This window comes from Seriola aureovittata, chromosome 24, assembly GCF_021018895.1.
Source record: "Seriola aureovittata isolate HTS-2021-v1 ecotype China chromosome 24, ASM2101889v1, whole genome shotgun sequence".
Taxonomy (NCBI): domain Eukaryota; kingdom Metazoa; phylum Chordata; class Actinopteri; order Carangiformes; family Carangidae; genus Seriola; species Seriola aureovittata.
This window is the reverse complement of record NC_079387.1, coordinates 11913542-11937526: the sequence shown is the minus strand read 5'-3', so window position 1 is coordinate 11937526 and position 23985 is coordinate 11913542. Positions and strand designations below refer to the sequence as shown.

At 45.0% G+C, this 23985-nt stretch overlaps 2 protein-coding genes across 12 annotated transcripts; both read right to left on the bottom strand.

The window, feature by feature from the left end:
- Positions 1-692: 692 nt before the first annotated feature.
- senp7b (SUMO specific peptidase 7b) lies at positions 693-16776 on the bottom strand. 8 transcript variants are annotated; one of them, XM_056370695.1, is made up of 22 exons: positions 16538-16776; positions 15272-15386; positions 14955-15037; positions 14678-14848; positions 14193-14290; positions 13687-13841; positions 12529-12844; positions 12124-12251; positions 8196-8330; positions 6615-6648; positions 6013-6219; positions 5142-5386; positions 4835-4917; positions 4631-4747; positions 4329-4451; positions 4159-4251; positions 3520-3596; positions 2662-2747; positions 1859-1902; positions 1703-1771; positions 1473-1623; positions 693-994 (listed from the first exon to the last, which is right to left on the bottom strand). In XM_056370695.1, the coding sequence occupies exons 2-22, from the start codon at positions 15383-15385 to the stop codon at positions 857-859; spliced, it is 2667 nt and encodes an 888-aa protein (XP_056226670.1). In that variant the 5' UTR covers position 15386; positions 16538-16776; the 3' UTR covers positions 693-856. The 8 variants fall into 8 exon arrangements, with proteins under 8 accessions (XP_056226670.1, XP_056226669.1, XP_056226672.1 ...); XM_056370694.1 differs by having other exon boundaries at positions 16542-16776; XM_056370697.1 differs by having other exon boundaries at positions 2662-2720; positions 16542-16776.
- Positions 16777-16799: 23 nt separating this feature from the next.
- LOC130165411 (NACHT, LRR and PYD domains-containing protein 12-like) lies at positions 16800-23563 on the bottom strand. Of its 4 annotated transcripts, XM_056370668.1 has the most exons (12): positions 23433-23563; positions 23209-23352; positions 22965-23078; positions 22519-22597; positions 22151-22376; positions 20204-21998; positions 19917-20090; positions 19364-19537; positions 18796-18969; positions 18531-18704; positions 17831-17877; positions 16800-17678 (listed from the first exon to the last, which is right to left on the bottom strand). In XM_056370668.1, exons 1-12 carry the CDS (start codon positions 23519-23521, stop codon positions 17143-17145), a joined length of 3726 nt encoding a protein of 1241 aa, XP_056226643.1. In that variant the 5' UTR covers positions 23522-23563; the 3' UTR covers positions 16800-17142. The 4 variants fall into 4 exon arrangements, with proteins under 4 accessions (XP_056226643.1, XP_056226644.1, XP_056226646.1 ...); XM_056370669.1 differs by lacking the exon at positions 19364-19537; XM_056370671.1 differs by lacking the exon at positions 19917-20090.
- Positions 23564-23985: the final 422 nt, after the last annotated feature.

The window sequence follows — 23985 nt, the reverse complement described above, 5'->3', positions numbered from 1 at the left end:
AATATAATGTGGTGCAGCATCTTTCTGTGCGAGCTCTCAGCAGCTGGACACTCGTAGAGAAGTGTTTTTATAAATGAACAGAAATAAAGTTTGTGTTTTCTAGGACACATCTGGGATCCATTAAGGAGCTTGTTGTTGAATCAGTTCAGCTTCTCTCCCGTGTTTTATCACGTACAACAGTTTTCCATCACAGCTCAGTTTTATTTACATTGAATTCTACATTTTCTGAAGCGACTCGGCTCTTTAACATGAAGCCATTTTCCCTCCAAAACCACAGAACGTTTGTTTCTGTTGGACGAGTCTGGGTTTCAAAATAAGAGCCACATTCCTCTGACACACAGGACCAACTCTGCCAGTGAAGGTTTACAATGACAGTAAATGACAATGAGCCGCCTCGCACGCATTGATGATGATAGAAAGTGATTCACAAGGATTCTATTTTTACTGTACGTTGATTTTTATCAATAAATTTCAAAATTAAAGCCTGTGAAAAAAGACTGACGGCTCAAAACTAAAATGAACAATTTAATGAGCATGAATTAGAACATCATGAATCTGTTATTAATCAGTTTGTTTGCTGTTGATTAAGAAACACACACAAAAAAAATCAATTAAATATTTACGATCAGTCTGATCGTAAATATTTAATTGATCAGTTTGATTACAAAATAAGAGCCACACTCCTGAAAACATCAAAATAAATACGTTTTATTTCATAAAATAGGGACAAAACATTACAATTGAACATTTTATGTAAGAAAGTTTATTATAGCAAAAAAATTCAAATGTAAAATTAATATAGAAAAATATAAATTATTTATTGCACAGGTGAGTTAATGGCTCCTGGTTTTTGGTCTCAGTTTTCTTCGTCATGTTGCTGACTCTCGTGCATCCTCATTATCAGACTCCGGATCTCCTCGCGCTTCTGTCGCACTCGTTGCCGCGGAAACCAGTGGTCCAAATGTACCGGTAGTGCGAAGTGCACAACGGGATTCTGCGGAGCCAATCAGAGAGCTCGATTTATTCTAATAATGATTTGAAGAAATGTTGAGCCGCTGTGTGTTTCTCAGCCTTGGATTTCATGCGTCGCATCAAGTTTCACTGTGTTGGCGAAGGAGCCGCAGGGTCACGTTTATTCACCTGAACATCTGTGTAAGTTACTGTGACGCTGTCCTGACTCAGACCGTCTGAACCCTGAGACTCTTTCTGCTGAAGATGTCAGCTTGTTATTTTCAGTCACTTCTGATCAGCAGCTAATGATGAATGACTGATCATTGTCTATTAAACATCTTCTCTGTCCTGAAACTAGAACCTTTGGGTTGATTGATTCATTGACTGATGGACTGATAATGAACTAATTGATGCATTAGTTCAGCAGCTAGTTATCACCTGTGGTTATATTTGTCTGTTGTTGTTGTTGTATTGACCCCTCCCTCCCTGAGACTCACACACAGCATCAGGTGAGTGTTTACCTGCAGGAAGCTCTCGGCGTACTGCAGCAGGTACAGTCCACAGTCGCTGCTGTTGTCCTGCTGAGGAACTCTGCAGTTGGAGCTCCTCATGTTGTCCGAGGTGAAGAGACGAGGCGTCCCCCTGCGCACCTCCCACTCCACCTGCAGGTAGCTACAAACAGCAGGAGGCGTCAGACGGTTTGTTTTTCACCTCTATCTGAACACTGTGGCTGCGAGAGACAGAAACTCACTCTCTGAGGAGTCGGCAGACGTTCTCGTGGTACGACAGCTTCAGCGAGTCCATGACGAGGATGCACGGCCTGCAGGGGATCAAGGAAACCGTCACGTTACGTCAAAATAAAGGTTTTCACAGGTTCTCTGGCTCGGCCTCTGCCCCGGAGACTCACCTCTTCAGCAGTCTGTCCCTCTGACGGCCCTGCTCAGTGCACTCCTACAAAACCAAACAGACCTGGTGTTCATGACGCAGACTGAAGACACTCACATGACTGATCAGCAGCAAACACAGAGCTCAAACCAGCTGTTTCACAGCAGCTGGAACTACAAATAAATATATAACATGTGAGTTCAACCTCAGCTCAGATTGACACCTAAAAACTACAACTTCCTCCTCCTCCTCCACTCAGACCAGTTCCAGGTCACATCCTTTGTCCAGTCAGAGAGAATATGAACCATTGGTGTGAAGTTGAGGTCACACTGACCTTTGACCTTTGACCACCAAGTCTAATCAGTTCATCCTTGAGTCCATGTGAATGTTTTACTAAATTTGAAGAAGTTCTGTAAGGTGTCGCTGTGATATCGTCCACCAGAATGAGAAGGACAACCTGAAAACAAAATGGCTGCCGCTCTGACTGTCACTGGCGTGGAGGTCTTTGTATGTGGAGTGTTCACAATAATAACTTGTTATTATCATTAAGTTATCTTATTGAAATACACAAGGTCACATTCACATGTCAGCTCTCGGGTGTTGCTACGGAAACCTGAAGGCAGGTCACTCACCTGAGACACTGAACTGATTAAAACATACTTGCAGTTTAGACTGGTGGTGCACCTCAGCCTCTTGTGGCTGAAAGGAGTATTACAACAACAAGCACTTGTGTGGCCCCTCAGGGCTTCCGTAGTTTTTTTGTCTTGTTCATTAAGACATGAAACAGTCGGCGTGTGATTGTGCGTTATGCGCTGATGTATTTACCGGAGGTCGTTGTGGTTTCAGACTCATGTGTGGTTTTCCCGCCGCTCGCTCTGATCCACCTGGAACACAGGAACAAGCTGCAGTTTCTGCAGTTCAACAGTTTTTCTTACAAAAGTCAAAACTGAATTCTGTTTTTTTCTTTTTCAATCATGAACATCTGGAAACACGTTTCTAAATCGGAGCCCAGACACAGGAAAGGTTTTCTTCTCCATGAAGAGCAGTCTGAATTCTCTCTGAAGGTTTCCTGGTCTTTGTCGTGACCTGCTCCTTCCTGTTTCTGACATTTCTGCACCACATTATGAACTGAGGAAACGCTCTGCTGTCCCGTTAGCCTGTTCTAACCAACTGATTAAAACTTACTGAGAACTCAAATCTCCTGGAACGACAAACAGAAAAATGTGATTAGAACAGGAAAAACATCTGGTCACAACCAGAAAAGGATTTAAAGAAATAATAAAAACTGCTTGATTTCTTTTCATGGTCAGTCCTCAGCATTTCCTGTAGCTGCTTCACAATAAAAGCCTTGCAGTTTCTTGCGTTTAATAAGAAGCAGCAGGTACAGACACGAAAAAGACATACAGTCACTGAGGCTTCTTCTCAGACACAAGGCTGGACGTGTTCACAGACAGGAAGTCGAAAGAGTCCAAACTCAAACCAGAGACCATGTTTTTTCTAAGTTTAATTATAGACTATAAATAAAGAGATGTCTCTAAAACCAAATGTTGGTGCTCTGCTCTTCATAGGAGAAGAACATTTAATCCTTTCATGTTTGGTGTAAAAGACTCAACATGGAGTTTTAATCAGCACTGAAGGAACACTCTGCCCCAGATGCCCCAGATACCCCAATCAGCAGCTCACCTGTTCGGCTCTGAAGCTCCTCGTACTGAACCTTCTCCAGACCCGGGAAACACACCACCACCAGGTACCAGTGAGCTCTACGACAAAACAACAGCACGTCAGTCAGGAACTCAGTTCATCAGGAGCCGACCTGAAAGAAAATCACAGAAATGATACAAAAGAGCAAGAAAACGAACTAAAATGGTTTAAAAATGACAGGAAACTTCAATGTAACAGCAGAAAATGAAACAACAACGTCACAAATCTCAGAATAAACGGTGAAAACCAGCAGAGAGATGAAGGCGAAGGTTTGGAGCTGCTCCTGAACGACCTGGGTTCTTGTGGTTTTGGTAAAATGAGAGTTCAGTGACACACCGATGAAACAGCTGAGAGAAGATCTGGTAAAGTCATCAGTAATGACCCGGCAGAGGCGACTGAGGCGGTCAGTGTGTTCTCCTGCTGGCAGGTGGAGACGCTGATGAGGTGATTTTATTTAACTGTCCCGAGGGCAGAGAGCTGAGCTCAGCGCCGCTGCCTCCAGGACCCCTCGGCTTTTATTTTGTAAAGGAACCACTTCCACCTCCAGCAGACCACAGACCGCCTCCACTAAGCTCCTCTACGCTTTAATAACACGAGACATCCAATCAGACATTCTCTTACTCTTGATTGACAGGCACAAACAGGAAGTCTTGTGTGAAGATGTCGACGTGGCGAGTCCAGGTCTTCACCCTCTGATGCCTCATGTGACGATCTCTGAAAAACAGACGGAGATTCACTGAGTCCACAAAGATCCTCAGATCGTCAGGAGACGTTTGGATTGGTTGTCTTACGGGACGGAGGGGGTGTCGTCCTCTCCGGCCGCTCTGCGTCTGCTCAGCTGTTTGTAGAAGAAACTGCTGAAGACGTGACTCCGCTCGGCCACAGCGCCGCCGACTCCCTCCAGGAGGAGGTACCTGCAGCAGGAGGAGACGATTCAGCACACTGACCCCCCTCTAGTGGAGACTGAGAGGAAGTTCAGCTCAGTTCAGTCTCTGAGTGAAACAGGTAAAAACCAGACCTGTCAATGACTTTCTAACGACTGACACAGGTGAGCACCAGGTGAGAATCAACAGTCGGAGGAACTCTCACTGACTTGAGGTAGAAGTCGATGATGACGTCATTGAGGAACTCGCCGCCGTCCAAACAGGCCAGGTCCTCCTTCGTCACAGAGATCCGGCCTCTGCAGGGCGCTGCAGGATACTGGATCAGCCTGAGGACCAAGAACAGGGATCAATCTCAATCAGAACCAGAACCAGAATCAGAACCTGCTCAGAGCTTCAGGACTCGCTGGTCTGACCTGGTAGGAAGCTGCTGCAGACCAGAAGAGTTCAGGCTGGACTTCTTACTCCTCTGACTGCTCCTCACCTCCCTGGACTTCTCCTGCAGAAGAGGAGGGAACAGCAACTTTACTAATCGATGACTCGACTATCAATAACATGGCTGATTAGGTTTGTTTTGATCAACTAATCAATGCAGCTCTAAACGACTTCAGCATCACATTTCAAATCATCATCTATCAACATTTAACTGAGGCGGGAAGACAGATGACACGCCCCCATCAGGAAGAGGAGGAGGCAGGAGGTGAAGGACGGAAGGAGTCTTACTGCAGAGTGTCCCAGCAGTCCCAGGAGGTGCTGGTCCAGAGGAGGAGGACAGCTGTGAAGGAGCAGAAGCCCGTCGGTCCAGTCCAGAGGGGAGGTCGGCCCGCCGGAGGAGGGGGAGGAGGAGGAAGAGGAGGAGGAGCGTCCCTTCTTGTACTCCTCCATGTCCAGGATGGAGGCCAGCAGGGCAGCATGGAGCTCCTGCAGCTGCTCCTTCAATACCACCAGGAGGAAGGAGCACGAAGGACCTGAAGAGACCAGGAGGGACCAGGAGGAGGCAGGAGGGACCAGGAGGAGGCAGGAGGGACCAGGAGGAAGCAGGAGGGACCAGGAGGAGGCAGGAAGAACCAGGAGGAAGCAGGAGGGACCAGGAGGAGGCAGGAGGAACCAGGAGGAAGCAGGAGGGACCAGGAGGAAGCAGGAGGAAGCAGGATGTTATCGTCCAAATTGAATATTACAGATTTAAAAACAAGTTTAAGTTTTTATTTAAATTTAAACAAAAATTTAATTTAATTTGATCAATCTCTGGACCAACTGGTCCAGTCTATGACCAGTCTGAAGACGTACTGGCACATCTATCAGCCCAGTCTGACCAGCTTAACCAGTGTAACCAGTGTCAGCACAGTTTGACCAGTACCAGCGCTACATTAATGTCGGTTCATGCAGAGGTTGTTTTTGATGACTCTTCTGGTTCAGGGAAACGGCGTCGGAGTGAGCGCTCCTGCGTTTTATTTGACTGATCAAAAACAGAGTGTGTGATGGAAACGACTTCATCTGTCCCGCTCTGAGCCGTCGCCGTGCGTCGTGTTGTTCTGACACTGACAGGAGCTGAAGTGAAGTGTCAGGTGTATCAGAGGGGGAGGGGCTTGTTTACCTGAGGCATTGGAGATCCGCATGGCCGACAGCTCTCTGTGCAGCAGGTTGGCCTGAGCCTCCGTCACCCACAGGAAGAGCAGCGAGGGGGCCGGACCTTCCCAACCGGTCAGCAGAGCCCCGCCCTGAGCCACGCCTCCATCCCAAACTCCATAACCTCGAACCTGAGACGCCACCACGGTCACCTCCCCTTTCTCCGCTCCTGACACTGAGACATGACACATGTTTCTTCTTTGAATCTTTCATCATATTTATTCAGACGAAACCAGCTGTTAAACTTCATCAGACGAACGAAGAAAAATCACAGCTGTCGCCAATTAAGTTTAAACATTTCTGTAAAAGTCGTTAAAGAGTCAAATCAAATCAGTTCAGGGAACAAGTGACACAGCATATTAATTTAATATTTTGTAAATAGAGTTTTAATTTAAAGAAAAACAAATGAATGTTTTGAATGAAATTGTTGAAATAAAAACTAAATTATTTCAAGAAAAAGTTTGTGACATTTTCAGTTGAAATAGTTTGAAGGAAAAAGTCAGAATTTCAAGATTTGTTAAATATAATATATATTACTCAAATAAAAAGAATGTGTTGAAGGACTTTTACCTTTCAGAGGAACAGTGATGCTATCTTCAGTGATCTACACAGAGAGAGAAGGTCAATCTGTTATTTAATTATCCTCCACAGTTTTAAATTAAATCAAATTATTAATAAAACTTCTTGGAGGAAATTTGACATAAAACACAAAGGTGTCTGGTCGTTGTCATTATGTCAGTCTTCGTTATTACGGTTGTGTGTGTTTTATAATTAGTGTTTCTGAGTGTATCTGCGGTGTTCTTCCTCTTGTTTTGGTGTTTGTTGATGAGCTCGTTGGATCTTTATTAAATTGTGTAAATGCACATATGTGAGCAGTCCTCTGACCTCTGACCTCTCTCACACCGAGGCGTGACTTTCACAGCTTGTCTCAGGATGTTTTGTGCAGTCGGCTGCAGGTCTCTGGATAAAGTGTTGGATAAACTACCGGACATCACGACCATCAAATAAAATACTGTCAGGCAGATTCTCTGACACGCTGACCCACTAACCTCTTCCTGTCCTGCCCTCCTGGTTTTTACGGCGCTCTAATTAAAGCCGGCGCTGCGCCATCAGACCTCATGCTGCGACTTCATTGCTCGTTAATGACTGAAACTTTAACGTTTTACAGCCTCCGTGGGAGTTCGGAGTTTCTCTGCTCTTACGCCACACTTTGACTCTCTTCCCGCTGCACTGCCACAGGGGCTTTCTGGTGCCGTTGCCATGACGACGGTTTGGTGTTTTATGCCAAAACGATTTAGGTGTTTTCCAATGAGACTCCTGAGTTCATCCAAAGTTGTCAGAGTTTTGGCTGAAAGTCAAGTTTCATTATACTGACGGATTTAGTGTAAGTGAGGTGGTGTGAATACACGCACACACACACACACACACACACACACACACACACACACACACACACACACACACACACACACACACACACACACACAATAAAACAAACATAAACACTGGAAAACACATGTGAATTATTAAAACTACAGTACAAGCAACAGAATACAATTATGGGTGTGTGTGTGTGTTCTTGTGTGTGTGTGTGTTTGTTCGTGTGTGTGTATGTGTGTGTGTGTGTGTGTGTGTGTGTGTGTGTGTGTGTGTGAGATCTGGAACAGGACATGGAAAAAGAAAAGACGGTGAAAACATTGAGTTGGTGCAGAAACTCTGGAACGTCCAACAGCAGCTGCCTGGCAGTAAACGCACCACTCACAGTGTTCATACTGACCTGAGCACACATTTAACATGTACATACATTTAACATGTACATACATTTAACATGTACATACATTTAACATGTTCATACATTTAACATGGTTTGTGACTGAAGTGATAATATATATAAAAATATAAATAAAGTTTTCTTGAAATGTTTCTTCCTGGTCACTGCTCTGAAAAACTTTATGAAACATGATTTATTGGAGAAATTGAACAAGAGAAGTTGTAAAATAGAAAAATCAACATGTAGAAAATGTAAATATCTGTCGAGTGTGAAGACGCTGTGGTTCAGTCCATGATCGGCGAGGAGACGACCTCGTAGACTTCTGAAAACACTTTTCTTACGTGTCAACTAAAAATCTGGTAAACGTCAGCTGTACTCACCATCATCTTCCCGCTGGCGTCGGCGTGTGTCAGGCCGGCGTGAAGCGAGGAGAACTCCAGCTGCAGGAAGGAAGGCGGCGTCAGCGGCGGCTTGTCGAGACCTCCTTCAGCTCTGGACGAACAGGCGAGTTGACCCTGTCAGACGACACCCAGGTACACAGTCAACACACAGGTACTTCCCTCAGGATGTCTCAGGTCAGGCTGCACATTCACACTGCAGCGATTCAGTCTGATGATGCAGAGTTTCCCACTGCCAATGTCAATAATCAATAACATTAATAATCAGGTATCAATAGTTTCTATAAGAAGTTTATCTGTTGTTTATCTGTTGTTTCCTGTGGGGTCACCAGAGGACAGTCCTCAGGTGTCAACAGTTCACCCACAGTGAGGATGACTTCTTTCATCAGAGGAAAGTGTTGACATCAAACAGAAGGTCAAGTGACCTCAGACCATTGTGTTTCAGTCAGACACTAACGACCCTAACGACCCTAACGATCCTAACGACCCTAACGACCCTAACGACCTTAACGACCCTAATGACCCTAACGACCCTAACGATCCTAACGACCCTAACGACACTAACGACCCTAACGACCCTAACGATCCTAACGACCCTAACGACACTAACGATCCTAACGATCCTAACGACCCAACGACCCTAACGATCCTAACGACCCTAACGACCCTAACGATCCTAACGACCCTAACGACACTAACGACCCTAACGACACTAACGACCCTAACGACCCTAACGATCCTAACGACCCTAACGACACTAACGACCCTAACGATCCTAACGACCCTAACGACCCCAACGACCCCAACGACCCCAACGACCCTAACGACCTAACGACCCTAACGATCCTAACGACCCTAACGACCCCAACGACCCTAACGACCCTAACGATCCTAACGACCCTAACGACACTAACGACCCTAACGACCTAACGATCCTAACGACCCTAACGACACTAACGACCTAACGACACTAACGATCCTAACGACCCTAACGACCTAACGATCCTAACGACCCTAACGATCCTAACGACCCTAACGACACTAACGACCCTAACGACACTAACGACCCTAACGATCATAACGACCCTAACGACCCTAACGACACTAACGACCTAACGACACTAACGACCCTAACGACCCTAACGACCCTAACGACCCTAACGACCCTAACGACCCTAACGACCCTAACGACCCTAACGACCCTAACGATCCTAACGATCCTAACGACCCTAACGATCATAACGACCCTAACGACCCTAACGACACTAACGACCCTAACGACACTAACGACCCTAACGATCATAACGACCCTAACGACACTAACGACCCTAACGACCCCAACGACCTTAACGACCTTAACGACCTTAACGACCCTAACGATCCTAACGACCCTAACGACCCCAACGACCTTAACGACCCTAACGATCCTAACGACCCTAACGACACTAACGACCCTAACGACCCTAACGATCCTAACGACCCTAACGACACTAACGACCCTAACGATCCTAACGACCCTAACGACCCTAACGATCCTAACGACCCTAACGACCCTAACGACCCTAACGACACTAACGACCCTAACGACACTAACGACCCTAACGATCATAACGACCCTAACGACCCTAACGACACTAACGACCCTAACGACACTAACGACCCTAACGACCCTAACGATCCTAACGATCCTAACGACCCTAACGATCATAACGACCCTAACGACCCTAACGACACTAACGACCCTAACGACACTAACGACCCTAACGATCATAACGACCCTAACGACCCTAACGACACTAACGACCCTAACGACCCCAACGACCTTAACGACCCTAACGACCCCAACGACCTTAACGACCTTAACGACCTTAACGACCTTAGACAGAGTAAGAAAAGAAAACGACTTGATGTGAGTAATAAAACGTAATAAAGTGATAAAGTTGGTCTTCTTTAGTTGGAAACAGATCTGGGTCACGTTCAGCTGGTGAACTGTCATTAAGACTGTTTTCAGTAAAAACAACAACAAACACTAAGACAGTCCATTCAGTCCATCTGGATCTGCTCACGGCCCCACAGGGTTCTGATGCTCTACAGGGTCTACAGAGACCAGACCAGAGACAAGAGACCAGAGACAAGAGACCAGAGACAAGAGACCAAACCAGAGACCAGACCAGAGACAAAAGACCAGAGACAAGAGACCAGAGACAAGAGACCAAACCAGAGACCAGACCAGAGACAAAAGAGCAGAGACAAAAGAGCAGTGACAAGAGACAAAAGACCAGACCAGAGACAAGAGACCAGAGACCAGACCAGAGACAGTAATCACCAGAGCCCAAAATGCCCCTGTTTTCTGTCAATACGTTGTTGAACAAACATAACCTGATCATCATAATGAGTGTCCTGCGTCAGGACTTCAGGGCTCTGAGATACAGAAGACAAAGAGATGATAGATGCAGATATTTCATCTGTTGTTTTGACAGAATACTAAACTTAGAGGTTCTGGGTTTGGGGTTCAGATGAGTCCACCAGATGAAGGTTTTGAGGTCTCTGGTGTCTGAACAGCTGCAGGTGTTCTCAGTAAATTAAAACCTGCAGCCCGCTGGCCTGTCGGAGAGATTCGATGCTCCAGTCTGAGGAACGACCTGGCCGACTTCTGGGTTATTTAATCCTGGAGCCTCTGTGCTCTACATGACTCCGGCTCTTCGTTTCCCAGATACTAATTGTTATTCACACAGATGGCACGCATCAAAGTCAAGCTGGTTTTTCAGCAGACTTCAAGAGATAATCACGCCGCTCCTTCTCCCTCTAAAGACTTCCAGGATGACTATAAAGTTTTCATAGTTCTCTTCATCATTTCTATCAGTTACATCATCACTGTAAAGATCTGAGAACTACACGACCAGGTCCGTCCCTTCATCACATCCTCCTGCAGCACCAACATTTTATCATATTGTCACAAAGTGTTTGCAAAACAGTTAAAAGATCTGTTGAAAATAGACTTGGTCTTTGTCCTGTGAGTGATGGAGGGGACACGGCCTAAAACTGATACCTGAATCTTGACCTGCAGAACTGGCACCACCTCATTTGAGACCTGGAAAGACAGCAATGTGAAAAGAACCAAACCTGAACCTCTAGTACCTTTAGTAAGTACCTTTAAAACCTTTAGTAAACACCTGAGACAGGTAGGCAGGTAGGCAGAGACACAATGAGATGCATTACCTGCAGCAGCTGACACACTGTGAGCTGATTAGACTAAAACCTGGACTGGTATAAATCTTAGCAGCTACTTTTAGCCTGAGGATGCTGTTGGATGTGGTCGGTGGTTTAATGTCAGCGAGTGGAGAACCAGCTCCACCTGCTGTTTACCTCCATCAACCGGTCGCCTCCTGTTCACTCCGAGGAGGAGGCAAGACTTCACTCTGGTTTGACTCTTTGGGATCAGTCTGGATGGAAACTTGGCCACTGGTTGTGTGAGACCAGCTGAGCAGAAGAGTGAATTAGGTAAAATCATCTGAATGCAAAACTAGAACCTCCTCCTCGTGGTCGTATCCCTCCGCCACTCAGACCAGTTCCAGGTCACATCCTGTTTATCCAGAGTCACAGAAAACATGAACCATGTGTGTGAGGTTTTGTCATAAGTCTTGAGTAATGGTTAAAGGGTTTTCTGAGGTCACACTGACCTTGACCCTCAAAATCTAATCAAGTCATCCTTCAGTCCTGGTGAATGTTCGTGTTTCATCAAGGTGTTACTGAGACATCGTGTCCACGAGAATGTGACGGACGGACAACCTGAAAACAAAATGGCTGCTCTGACTGTCGCCGGCGTGGAGGAATAACAAGCAGAGATAATCTTTCTCCTGTGACCTCTAACAGGAAGCTCTGCTGTAGGACGAACAGGTGCGTCTCCTACCTGCATCTTGTCTGAGTTCCCTTCATGGGATTGGTTCGCCCGACTGGCGCTCTGTGACGTCCTCTTTGCTGCGTCTCCATCGTCCTCCCCTTCCTCCCCCTCCTCTTCCTCCTCACTGGACAGCACAACTGAAGATAAATGACAAATAATCTAAATCAAGATCTTTAAATATGATAAATGATTCAGTCATTTGAATATTTGTTTATTTAATTTATCTGATAGAAATTCTGAAGGAAAAAGCTGCAGGTGAATATTTACAGGGACTTGGAGCGTCTGTTGTGGATGTGATCAATAACTGGATCGATGGCGAAGGTTAAAGATTCAGATTTTTGTTTCCATTCAATCATATTTTCTTCTACTTTAATACCAATAAGAAACAGTTTATTTTATTCTGGTCTGACTCACTGGGCTCGGCTGGACTCTGTCTGGGTTTCCTCCTCAGCCGAAGCTGCAGGTTCGTCTTCCTCTCTCTGAACTCCCTCCACCTCCGTCTCTCCTTCTCCCTCACGTCCTCCATCAGGTTGCTCCCGGAGGCCTTCCACGCCGTCTGGTCCAGACTCCGCCTCCTGTCTGGCGCCGTCACCGAGGAGACGGAGGATGAGGAGGAGGAGGAGGAGGGAGGTCTGTGGACAACGTTTGTAGACGGGGAGACGGAGTCGTCCTCCGACGTGTGATCTGAACCCGAGACAGACGAGTTGTGTCTCTTCAGAGGAGAGTCGCTCTGAAACCAGGGTTCATTCATTTGGTTTATTATTCTACACACAGAGGAAAACACTGTGTAAAGAGCCACAAAAAGACAGTAGGTGGACACTCATTTGTTTTAAACATCTTATGACTATTTAGTGTTTAACTTGTTAATATCATGATGATGAGTTTTCCTTGCATAGTTACAACTTTATTCTCAAACTGTTAAACGTCAGTGAAACTTAATTCTGGTAGTTAAAGTCCTGACTTCACCTCAGAACGAAAATCTAACGTTTCTCTTATTTTATGACTGTAGAGCATCATGATTTTACATACAACTAAAACACACTCTCACAATATTTCAGCTCTACATGTAAAAATGTACTAAAAAAACTTCATAAAACACTGTTTTCTTCTTAAAGTTACAGCTTTTTGTCAAAATATCACATCATCTGAATCTCTGCTGTAAACTGCTTTAAAGCTCCTCTTAGCCTGATGTTGCTCCACAGATGCTCTAACAACAGCACAATAAATCTATTTTTACCCATAAAGCTCATACTGAGCTCCCTCTTATATAATTGTAATGTAATGTAATGACTAATTACCAAACTGAGAAACCACGAACTGTCTCTCTGAGACCGTAACTTCACTTAAATTTCAAACACGTCCCAGTGATGTGTGAGTGAGTCTGTTCTTCCTGAACTAAAACAAAACCAGTTTGGCATCAGTTTCCTGAACTGAAGTTCATTTCAGTTTTGGTGGAGAGTTCAGGAAAAGTGGTTTTGTGTTTGAAAACCTGCCGAGTGATGATGATGAGTTCATAGAGCTGTCAATCATCTGCTCTCATGTGAAACCCTGCTCCCGACCTCTGAGCGTTACCTTCCCCTCAGCGGCATCCCGTCCTGACTCGACTCTCCTCCACAATCTGGCTCCCAGCGTCGAAGGACTCCGACTCCCAGCATGCTCCTCACCTCGCAGCTTTGCTAGAGAGTCCACGGACGCCACAGAGATGCTGTTGCCTGACGAGGACGAACCTGGAGTCGAGATGACTATCAGTTACTTTACAAGTAACTTCCTGTACAACCAGCTAATAAAGATGTAATAACTGATTTTTATGTCTGAGGATAAACAAACAAACAAATAAACTTTTTGCAATAAAGTTGCAAAAGTCAAAAGTTTCATTTTCACAAGTGAAACAGAAACTGAAAGTGTAAATGTTTCTGGTGAAAACTGATTTTCACGTTACAGAAAACTGCTGCTGAAATAATGAATACTGTAACAATAATAATAATAATAATAATAATAATATTATTATATGTCCATGTGTTTATGTGCACATATACTTCATTAATGTTCTTTAATGAAGCTGCCAATTCAAATCTCACCAGAGGATTCATCAGTTTTCTTCTTCTGTGGTGGAGACAGATGCTCTGAGGTCACTTCAGGCTGCAGCAGTCGGTGTGACGCTCTCTTAGGACGCCATCTGGTGGACGAAACATGGGACAACGGTTCAGTGAAAACAACTCACTGCACAGATCTCCATTTAAAACAGACAAGTGGATGTGACTTTAACCTGCTGAAAAGCACTAAAGTTGTTGAGTTAAAAATGTGACAGCAGGCAGGAGAGACAGGAGGAACTTTAGAGTTTCTGGAGTCTTGTGGCGCCTACTTTGTTTTCTGGACTTGTTTCTGGAACATGAATTTTTGTATGAAGATTTTCCACAGTGGAGAATCTATTGATTGTGTAAAGACTGCGGAGGAAGTGAAGCGTGAGTCTCCTGGTTCTGTGTAGACGTGGTGGGAGAGTTTCTGACTCCAGGCTCAGGGATTCAAACCAGAAACTTTTTGACACCAGCTTCTGTGAACTCACCCGTTTAAAGCTGACCGTGAGGACGACTCTGCTCTCTGTCCCGGCTGTGACTGGCTGCTCGAGCTTCCTGGTGATCTGTGATTGGCTGCTGATGCTGCTGCACCTCTGTTGGAGCAGGTGAGTCCCAGCAGCGTTTTCACCACGTTCCTGAACAGAGGTTTACTCGGCGTTCTGAACAGACATGACAAAAACCATCTTTAGAAGTGTTTTAATTCAGGTTTAATCAGGTTCAGTACGCCTCTGATTCTTCAGTGTTGTTTTCAGGCATTGTACAAACCTCTGTCTGTTTGTAGAGGAGCCAAGTGTGTTCCCAGCATGCATCCTGTCAGCTCCCCCTCTGCTGGACTGATCCCCATAAGCCTGTTCAGACAAAACAAGACGGGCTTGAATCCAACTCATTCTAGTCTCTGTGCTCTCTTCAAATACAGTGTACCACCTTAAAAGACCACCTTTAGAAACATTAACAAATCTGTAGCGTCACCTTAAAGGAACCACCTGTTTTTAGAGAGGATGACAGGTCAGTAATACCACCTTAAAGGACCCTACAGTTCGGACAGACCCCTTACAGAGACACTGACAGATGAATAATACCACCTTAAGTTGTGGGGCAGGGCTCTGGAGGCGGGACAGCGGTGACTGCAGGTGCACGTGGGTGGAGTCAGAACCTGTTGGCTGTTTCTTCTTTGGGATTTTGAAGACAGACGCCATCCTGTCAACAACACAGAAAACACACTCAGGCCAGACCTCGAACAGAAAACACACAGAACTACTGCAACAGTCCCATCTGGCTGCAGTGTGGACATCATGCAACTGAAAGAGGTCACCATGCCAACATCCACTACAAAAACCAGACTTTGTAACGTGGTGTTACCGGATGTAATGAAATATGGCTAAAACACCCAAAACTGAGACCTGACCTCGATCAATAAACAAACTGTTTCTATACAGATTCTAGGGCAGAAAATAACAATCTAAAAATGAGACAAACCAAATAACAATAGAGGATCAATCTGGTTTTTGTGCTTCTGCTCACAAAGTTAGACCTGAAATGAATTATTAAATACTGTATTAAGCCTGTTGTCTTCTACCATACACCATCATTAAACATTTATCCTACAACTAAGGCTGACTGATTAGTTTTACTCTTCAGGGAGCAGTTTCAGTCTTGCTTGGCTCTGGGACCCTTGGAGCTCAGGAATTGAACCCGAGACCTTTTCCCGCCACCCATCACAGCAGCCAGTCCTTTAACAGGATACACACAAACTACTGGGAGAATATCTGGCTGCTGCAGAGAGACGATCAGTTCGTCCAACAAAACATTCATAAACAAAAGGTTTTTCAACGCAGCATCGCTCATTATGATAAAACTTGAAATTCTGAACGATAAGGATTTATTCTGTCATTTGGGTTTGGGCTGAAATTCACCAAAACAGCTCTTTACGTAAACTGAGTGTAAAATTATTCAGGCCTTGGTCATTTTTGTCTCAGTTCAACCACGAACATATGATGCTGCGGTCGATAGCTGAGCGCGCGAATCATGTATAAAAGTACATGTTTTTACAGTATAAGTTCTAGTTAGTGGATTATTTGTGAGCCGAATTTACCAGAAGGTCTTCCACTTTAATATAAAGTCTTTACTCGTATCCCACAGTAAGTGTTTGCTTCATCTTAGTGGAAAAATGTTGAATAGCGATATTTGTTAACGGGGATCCTGCTGGGGGGTAGCCTCAGTAAAAACCCAGCTCCACTAAAACCTCAGCCACAGGAAAGTGTTAACTTTCAGTTGGATATTTATATGAAACTGAGCAATGACAGTTCTGTTAACAGAAACCCAAAGCAGCTTTCAGGCTCTAAACTCACCAACCTTCTGTCAGCTGGCGGAGCTAAGCTGCTAGTTAGCCGGTGAGCTAAGTTAGCTGATGTCTGGCTTCTTGTTAAACGCTCGTGAACTCTCCGGCAGGTTCATGTGGTGGGACGCACGCGCTGTCTGCTGGGTAAAAAGTGAAAAAATATATATTTTAAAAACACATTTTTATCATTTCTGTCCGCTGCCGGTCCGAGCTGACGACGTCTTCAAAGACTTGAAAGAAGTGAAATGACAACAACCGCTGCGCACAAGAGCGTGATTACGTCACTGAAAACGTAAATTTGATTTAGCTTTATTTAAAAACACCTGTTTACAAAAGACAAACGTACAAATAATTTATTAACAAACTCACCGGTGCTTGGACTTTAAAAAGACAAAAGACAAGAAAATGACAGAATCTTAAAAATAAAAGTCAACTCGTTTATCCTGTAATAATCGTAGATTCATCTTTAAAGAAAGAAGTTTACAAGAATCATTTAGAAGAGAGAAAAATAACCTGTTAACTCATGAACCTGAAAATGTCTTTGAGTGAAAGAGACAGACATGTAGAGACTGAACTATCTGTTCATCAGTGAAAACGTTTCTCTCTCTGCTACATTCAACACAGAGACACTGAGGAACCAGACCACCAGAACCAGACTCCAAACCCAGGATACAGAGGTCCAGTGAAGGTGGTGTTGAAGGTGTGGAGGTGGATCAGTTTGTTAGAGGAGACTCTGTAGAAGGACAGAGAGCCAGCAGGATAGTCCACATACACTGCTACTCTGTCAGAGACAGAGGAGGAGGAAGAGTAGACAGATGTTTTTCTGTCATTGTGAAAGACAGAGTAACCACCATCAGAGCAGAACAGACTCCAGGACTGATCGTTCCTTCCAAACACACAGTCTTTACTGTTTCCTTTCCTTCTGATTCCTCTGTAACTCACTGATATATAAACCCCTCCTCTCCACTCGACCTCCCAGTAACAGCGACCAGTCAGACCAGTTGAACACAGCAGCTGAGGACACTGGTCAAATCTGTCTGGATGATCAGGATATGATTGATCCTCCTCCACACGTGTCACCTTCCTGTTGTTGTCAGACAGTTTGATCTCTCTGTTCACTGTGTTTGTGTCGATTGTGAGTTCACAGGAATCTGATGGAGAGAACAAGACACAGCTGCAGTTATTGATCATCTGATCAGTTATTGACAGTTTGATGATGAGTCCTGACATCAGTGATGTGACAGTTTGAAGAAGGTTGAATGTGCTGCTTTGTTTTCATCAGTCACATTAAAAACACACTTACACTTCCTCAGACCTGGTGTCAACCATCGGACTCCATCAGGCTCCGCCCTGAAAGGAGGAGGGGGGTCAGACCAGCACGTTCTCTGTCAGCATGCACACATGGACATTACATGGCTCTCATACACAGACTGTTTGATTACTGTGTTCAGATGGAGGCTTGTGTGTATGGATGTACATTGACCATATTGATTATTGATCATCAATGTTTGAGAAGACGGAGACATGATGATGTGACCTGATTGAATTGTCTCTGATTTCCTCCTTGGTTTGAGACACTGGGACATGAATGTCTCTGATCAGTGTGGATGGTTTTATTATTGTTGGTGTGTCAACACTGAACAGGTTTCTACAGTCTTTGGACTGTTCTGGTGAAAACACTCTGTTGGTTCAGGAGCAGTTAAAGCAGCTGCAGCTGAAATGTTTCCTGATACAGCCTGAAATAAAGTCTGATCAAAACATCTGTAGAGACTCAGGTCACAGGACACAGCTGACAACAGCTGGATTCACAACTGACAGATCTCTAAATATGACACAGTGAGTCATAATGAGACACTGAAGTCATCAGGAGAAAACTCCTCTGTTGTTGTTGCTGAAGTCAAAGCTGTTCTGTACAGATCTGTCATCAGCTGTGACACAGAAACTGTTTCAGCTCTTCCTCCTCTATCAGACAGTGTGTGTGTCTGCAGCAGGCCTCTACATACCTGAGAGTGTCCAGTCTCCAGTCTGGATCCTCCAGTCCAGCAGACAGAAGCTTCAGTCCTGAGTCTCCTGGATGATTGTAGCTCAGGTCCAGCTCTCTCAGGTGGGAGGGGTTGGAGCTCAGAGCTGAGGCCAGAGAAGCACAGCCTTCCTCTGTGACCAGACATCCTGACAGACTGAACACACAAAACAACACACAGGAACCCTCTGTCAACACCTGCTGCTCTGTTAAACTGTCATCAGATAAACAGGTTGATGGATCCTGACCTGAGAGTCTCCAGTGAACAGAGTGGACTCTCCAGTCCAGCAGACAACAGCTTCACTCCCGAGTCCTGCAGGTCGTTGTTACTCAGGTCCAGGTGTCTCAGACTAGAGGACTGGGAGCTGAGGACTGAGGACAGAGCTTCACAGCTTCTCTTTGAGAGGTTACAGACACTCAGTCTGAAGAGATGATCATGAACAAGAGGAGAAATAACATCAGTGTTAAACTGTAATCACCTTCAATAATGAGACTGGACTAAACAACATTCAGAGATAACAAACGTCTAAGTTTTCTCTGCAGCTCAAAGGGAAATAATGAAACAACCAAAGTCAACTCTACATCTTCAGACAGTCACCAGTGAGGAGCTGCTGGTTCATATGTAATCTTGTCTCAGAACTGAAGTTCTTATTGATCTATTTTAAACAAACTGAAAATGCAGCAGATTATTGACTGAACAAGACATTTATAAAAATACAACAATCTAAATCAGTTAATCAAAACACAGATGAGCCTTTGTTCATTAACCAGAGTTTATATTTATCACATTTCAAACAAACAGTAACTTGATCTGACCTGAGACTCTCCAGTGTACAGAGTGGACTCTCCAGTCCAGCAGACAACAGCTTCACTCCTGAGTCCTGCAGGTCGTTGTGACTCAGGTCCAGGTGTCTCAGACTAGAGGACTGGGAGCTGAGGACTGAGGACAGACCTTCACAGCTTCTCTCTGAGAGGTTACAGCCACTCAGACTGAAGAGATGATCATGAACAGGAGGAGAAAAAACATCAGTGTTAAACTGTAATCACCTTCAATAATGAGACTGAACTAAACAACCAAAATAACCAAAAATAAAAAGGCCTTAAATTTGCTCCATTGGACCAAAGTCAACTCTACATCTTCAGACAGTCACCAGTGAGGAGCTGCTGGTTCATATGTAATCTTGTCTCAGAACTGAAGTTCTTATTGTTCTATTTTAAACAAACTGAAAATGCAGCAGATTATTGACTGAACAAGACATTTATAAAAATACAACAATCTAAATCAGTTAATCAAAACACAGATGAGCATTTGTTCATTAACCAGAGTTTATATTTATCACATTTCAAACAAACAGTAACTTGATCTGACCTGAGAGTCTCCAGTGAACAGAGTGGACTCTCCAGTCCAGCAGACAACAGCTTCACTCCTGAGTCCTGCAGGTCGTTGTGACTCAGGTCCAGGTGTCTCAGACTAGAGGACTGGGAGCTGAGGACTGAGGCCAGAGTTTCACAGCTTCTCTCTGAGAGGTTACAGTCACTCAGACTGAAGAGATGATCATGAGGAATTAAAGAAGAAAGGAAGTTATTTTCTCTCCTGTTGAAAAGACAGAAGTGTCTTTATATAATGATGAATAAATCAACTCTCTCTACACTTACACAGCTTTGTTAGAGGCTTTGACCACTGGCAGCAGCTTCAGAAGAGCCTCCTCTGAAGCAGAGTATTTCTTCAGGTCAAACACGTCCAGATGTTCTTCTGAGGACAGTAAGATGAAGACCAGAGCTGACCATTGAGCAGGAGACAGTTTATCTGTGGAGAGACGTCCTGATCTCAGGGACTGTTGGATCTGCTCCACTAGAGAACGATCATTCAGTTCATTCAGACAGTGGAACAGGTTGATGCTTTTCTCTGCAGAGGGAGTCTCTTCAATCTTCTTCTTGATGTACTGGACTGTTTCCTGATTGGTCTGTGAGCCACTTCCTGTCTGTGACATCAGACCTCGTAGGAGAGTCTGATTGGTCTGCATTGAAAGACCCAGGAGGAAGCGGAGGAACAAGTCCAGGTGTCCGTTTGGACTCTGTAAGGCCTCGTCCACAGCTCTCTGGTAGAAAAGTGAATAGTTTCTAAACAGTTTAGACCACCAGGAGGTTGATTGTTCCTCTGACATCAGATTGACTCCAGAGTTGATGAAGGTCAGATGGACATGAAGAGCAGCCAGAAACTCCTGAACACTCAGATGGACGAAGCAGAACACCTTGTCCTGGTACAGGCCTCTCTCCTCTTTAAAGATCTGTGTGAACACTCCTGAGTACACTGAGGCTGCTCTGATATCGATGCCACACTCTGTCAGGTCTGATTCATAGAAGATCAGGTTTCCTTTCTGCAGCTGCTCAAAAGCCAGTTTTCCCAGAGACTCAATCATCTTCCTGCTCTCTGGACTCCAGTGTGGCTCTGTCTCAGATCCTCCATCATACTTGACCTTCTTCAGTTTGGACTGAACCACCAGGAAGTGGATGTACATCTGAGTCAGGGTCTTGGGCAGCTCTCCTCTCCTTCTGGTTTTCAACACCTCCTCCAGAACTGTAGCAGTGATCCAGCAGAAGACTGGGATGTGGCACATGATGTGGAGGCTTCGTGATGTCTTGATGTGGGAGATGATCCTGCTGGCCTGCTCCTCATCTCTGAACCTCTTCCTGAAGTACTCCTCCTTCTGTGGGTCAGTGAACCCTCTGACCTCTGTCACCATGTCAACACACTCAGGAGGGATCTGATTGGCTGCTGCAGGTCGTGTGGTTATCCAGAGGCGAGCAGAGGGAAGCAGCTTCCCCCTGATGAGGTTTGTCAGCAGCACGTCCACTGAGGTGGACTCTGTAACATCAGTCAGGATCTCAGTGTTGTGGAAGTCCAGAGGAAGTCGACACTCATCCAGACCGTCAAAGATGAACACGACCTGGAACCGATCAAACCTGCAGATTCCTGCTTCTTTGGTTTCAGTAAAGAAGTGATGAACAAGTTCCACCAAGCTGAACTTTCTCTCTTTCAGCACATTCAGCTCTCTGAAGGTGAATGGAAATGTGAACTGTATGTCCTGGTTGTCTTTGTCTTCAGCCCAGTCCAGAGTGAACTTCTGTGTTAAGACTGTTTTCCCGATGCCAGCCACTCCCTTTGTCATCACTGTTCTGATTGGTCCGTCTCTTCCAGGTGAGGCTTTAAAGATGTCTTCTTGTCTGATGGTTGTTTCTGGTCTGACTGGTTTCCTGGATGCTGTTTCAATGTGTCTGACCTCATGTTGATCATTGACCTCTCCAGTCCCTCCCTCTGTGATGTAGAGCTCTGTGTAGATCTGGTTCAGAAGGGTCGGGTTTCCTGCTTTAGCGATCCCCTCAAACACACACTGGAACTTCTTCTTCAGGTTAGATTTGAGTTTACGTCGACAAACTGGAGCAATATGTCCTGAATGAACAAACAAGAAACAAAATCAATGAGAAAATACAACATTTAATTCCCCTAAAGAATGACTCTATGACCATATTTCCCTCCATGTGTTGATGTTAGTAAATGTCTCATTTCTCCATCATGTTGAATCTTTAGAGAAATCCTCTTACTGCTCTGCAGACAGTCAGCCAGCTCCTCCTGCTTCATTCTCCTCAGGAAGTTCACTGTGATCTTCACAAACGCCTCTCTGCTCCTCCTCTGCTCTTCATCCTCACCGTCCAACACCTCCTCATCCTCCATCTGACTCCCTGAGCATTCTGGGTAATCTGGACTCAGAAGCTTGTGCATCTTCTTCAGCTCGTTCTTGACAAAAGTGACCATGTTCTCCTCCAGCAGCTGGAACAGAAAACTATATGAATGACAGCATCAAACATCAGATCCATGTTGGACAGACAGACAGTCCACTGGTCTGAAAGTGCAGCACGGAGATTATTGTGAACACAACAGATGGAACAGTAGTTGTTGTACATGTACAGACCATAAATATGGAGTCCAGCTGTGTTTGATGCTGCTGGGCAGACTGAGACCTGGGAACCTCTGAGCTCTCCTGGTCCACTCTGTGGAGGAATCATGAAGAATGAGCTCACATTATGTCTGTCCACACAGACACAAGCTGAAGGTCCACGAAGTCACGTTTGGATGTGACAGCCAATCAGACGACTCCCTGTAGCGGTAAAGGTTTACTAGTCCTGCTGATCCCACTGAGAATCAACAGCTCAGTCTGCAGCTGTTTGTAGCTTTCAGCTCAGTGTTTGCTTTAGTCCCAACAGCTCTCACCAAGCCTCCACTGTTTTACCTCCACCTTCCAGTGAGGACGTTCACAACAGACACAAACACTTTGATTTCAGACCAGGTCCAACAACACGTCGTACAAACTAGTTCCTTTCTACAATAACCTGAGTCCCACTGTCAGTTACAGCTTACATCTGATCAGCTGATGGACGTCGCCCTTTAAAGTCAATGAACCAGCCCTTCGACCCGTCGCTCTTTAAAGACAGACAGCTGGGTTCAGGAGAGTCTGGTCTCTGCTGCTGGATCCTGAAACAAAAACAGAACTGATAAATGTGCATGTTGAATAAAAACTGATGAAAAATATCTTCAATCTTTACATAAACACAACAACTGACTTTTAGTGAGAAACGTCTTTCTGACTGTTTTAAATTCTGACCTTCCATCAACAGATTGTCTGAATTCACTCTTCATGGACACACAGCTGGATCCAGGTCCAGGTCCAGGTCCAGGTCCAGGTCCAGGTCCAGGTCCAGGTCCAGGTCCAGGTCCAGGTCCAGGTCCAGCAGAGTGTGGTGTGTCTCTAACACACACAGAGCTTTGAGTGTGAATAATGATGGAGCAGTGATGTGAGTCATGGACAGTTAGAGATCCTCATCTCACCTCTGAGCTCTGGTCTTTCTCTCATGTTCCCCACACAGAGTGGTTTTAGAGGGAGGGGCTCCCTCCTCTCTGTCCTCACACTGATCCATGCTGCTGAGTTCACATCCACATCAGCTCACACACACTTTCTACCTTCATGTGGAGAGAAACACACATCATTCATCTGCACATCGACTCAAATGTACATCATTTCTCCAGCTGCTCCTCCACTGATTGGCTCTTCTTCTCTGTTTCATATCAGTGTGAGGCAGAGGAAGCTGCCATCAGCTGCTGCACTTCTACCATCCGTCCACTAGATGGCGTCATGAAGCTGCAGTGACGTGAAGAGCAGCCCAGCAAACACACGGGATCATGGACGATCATTAACATCCACTGAGTTTATCTGACAGTCTATGTCTAATGCAGTACAAGTATAAAGTACTAGAACATGGAAACACTCCAGAGAAGTACAAGTACCTCAGAACTGCACTAGAGTAAATGTACTCAGTTACTCTGAAGAATCTGATCCTGATTATTGATCCAGCAATGAGAAATTAGTAATAAATAAAGTCTC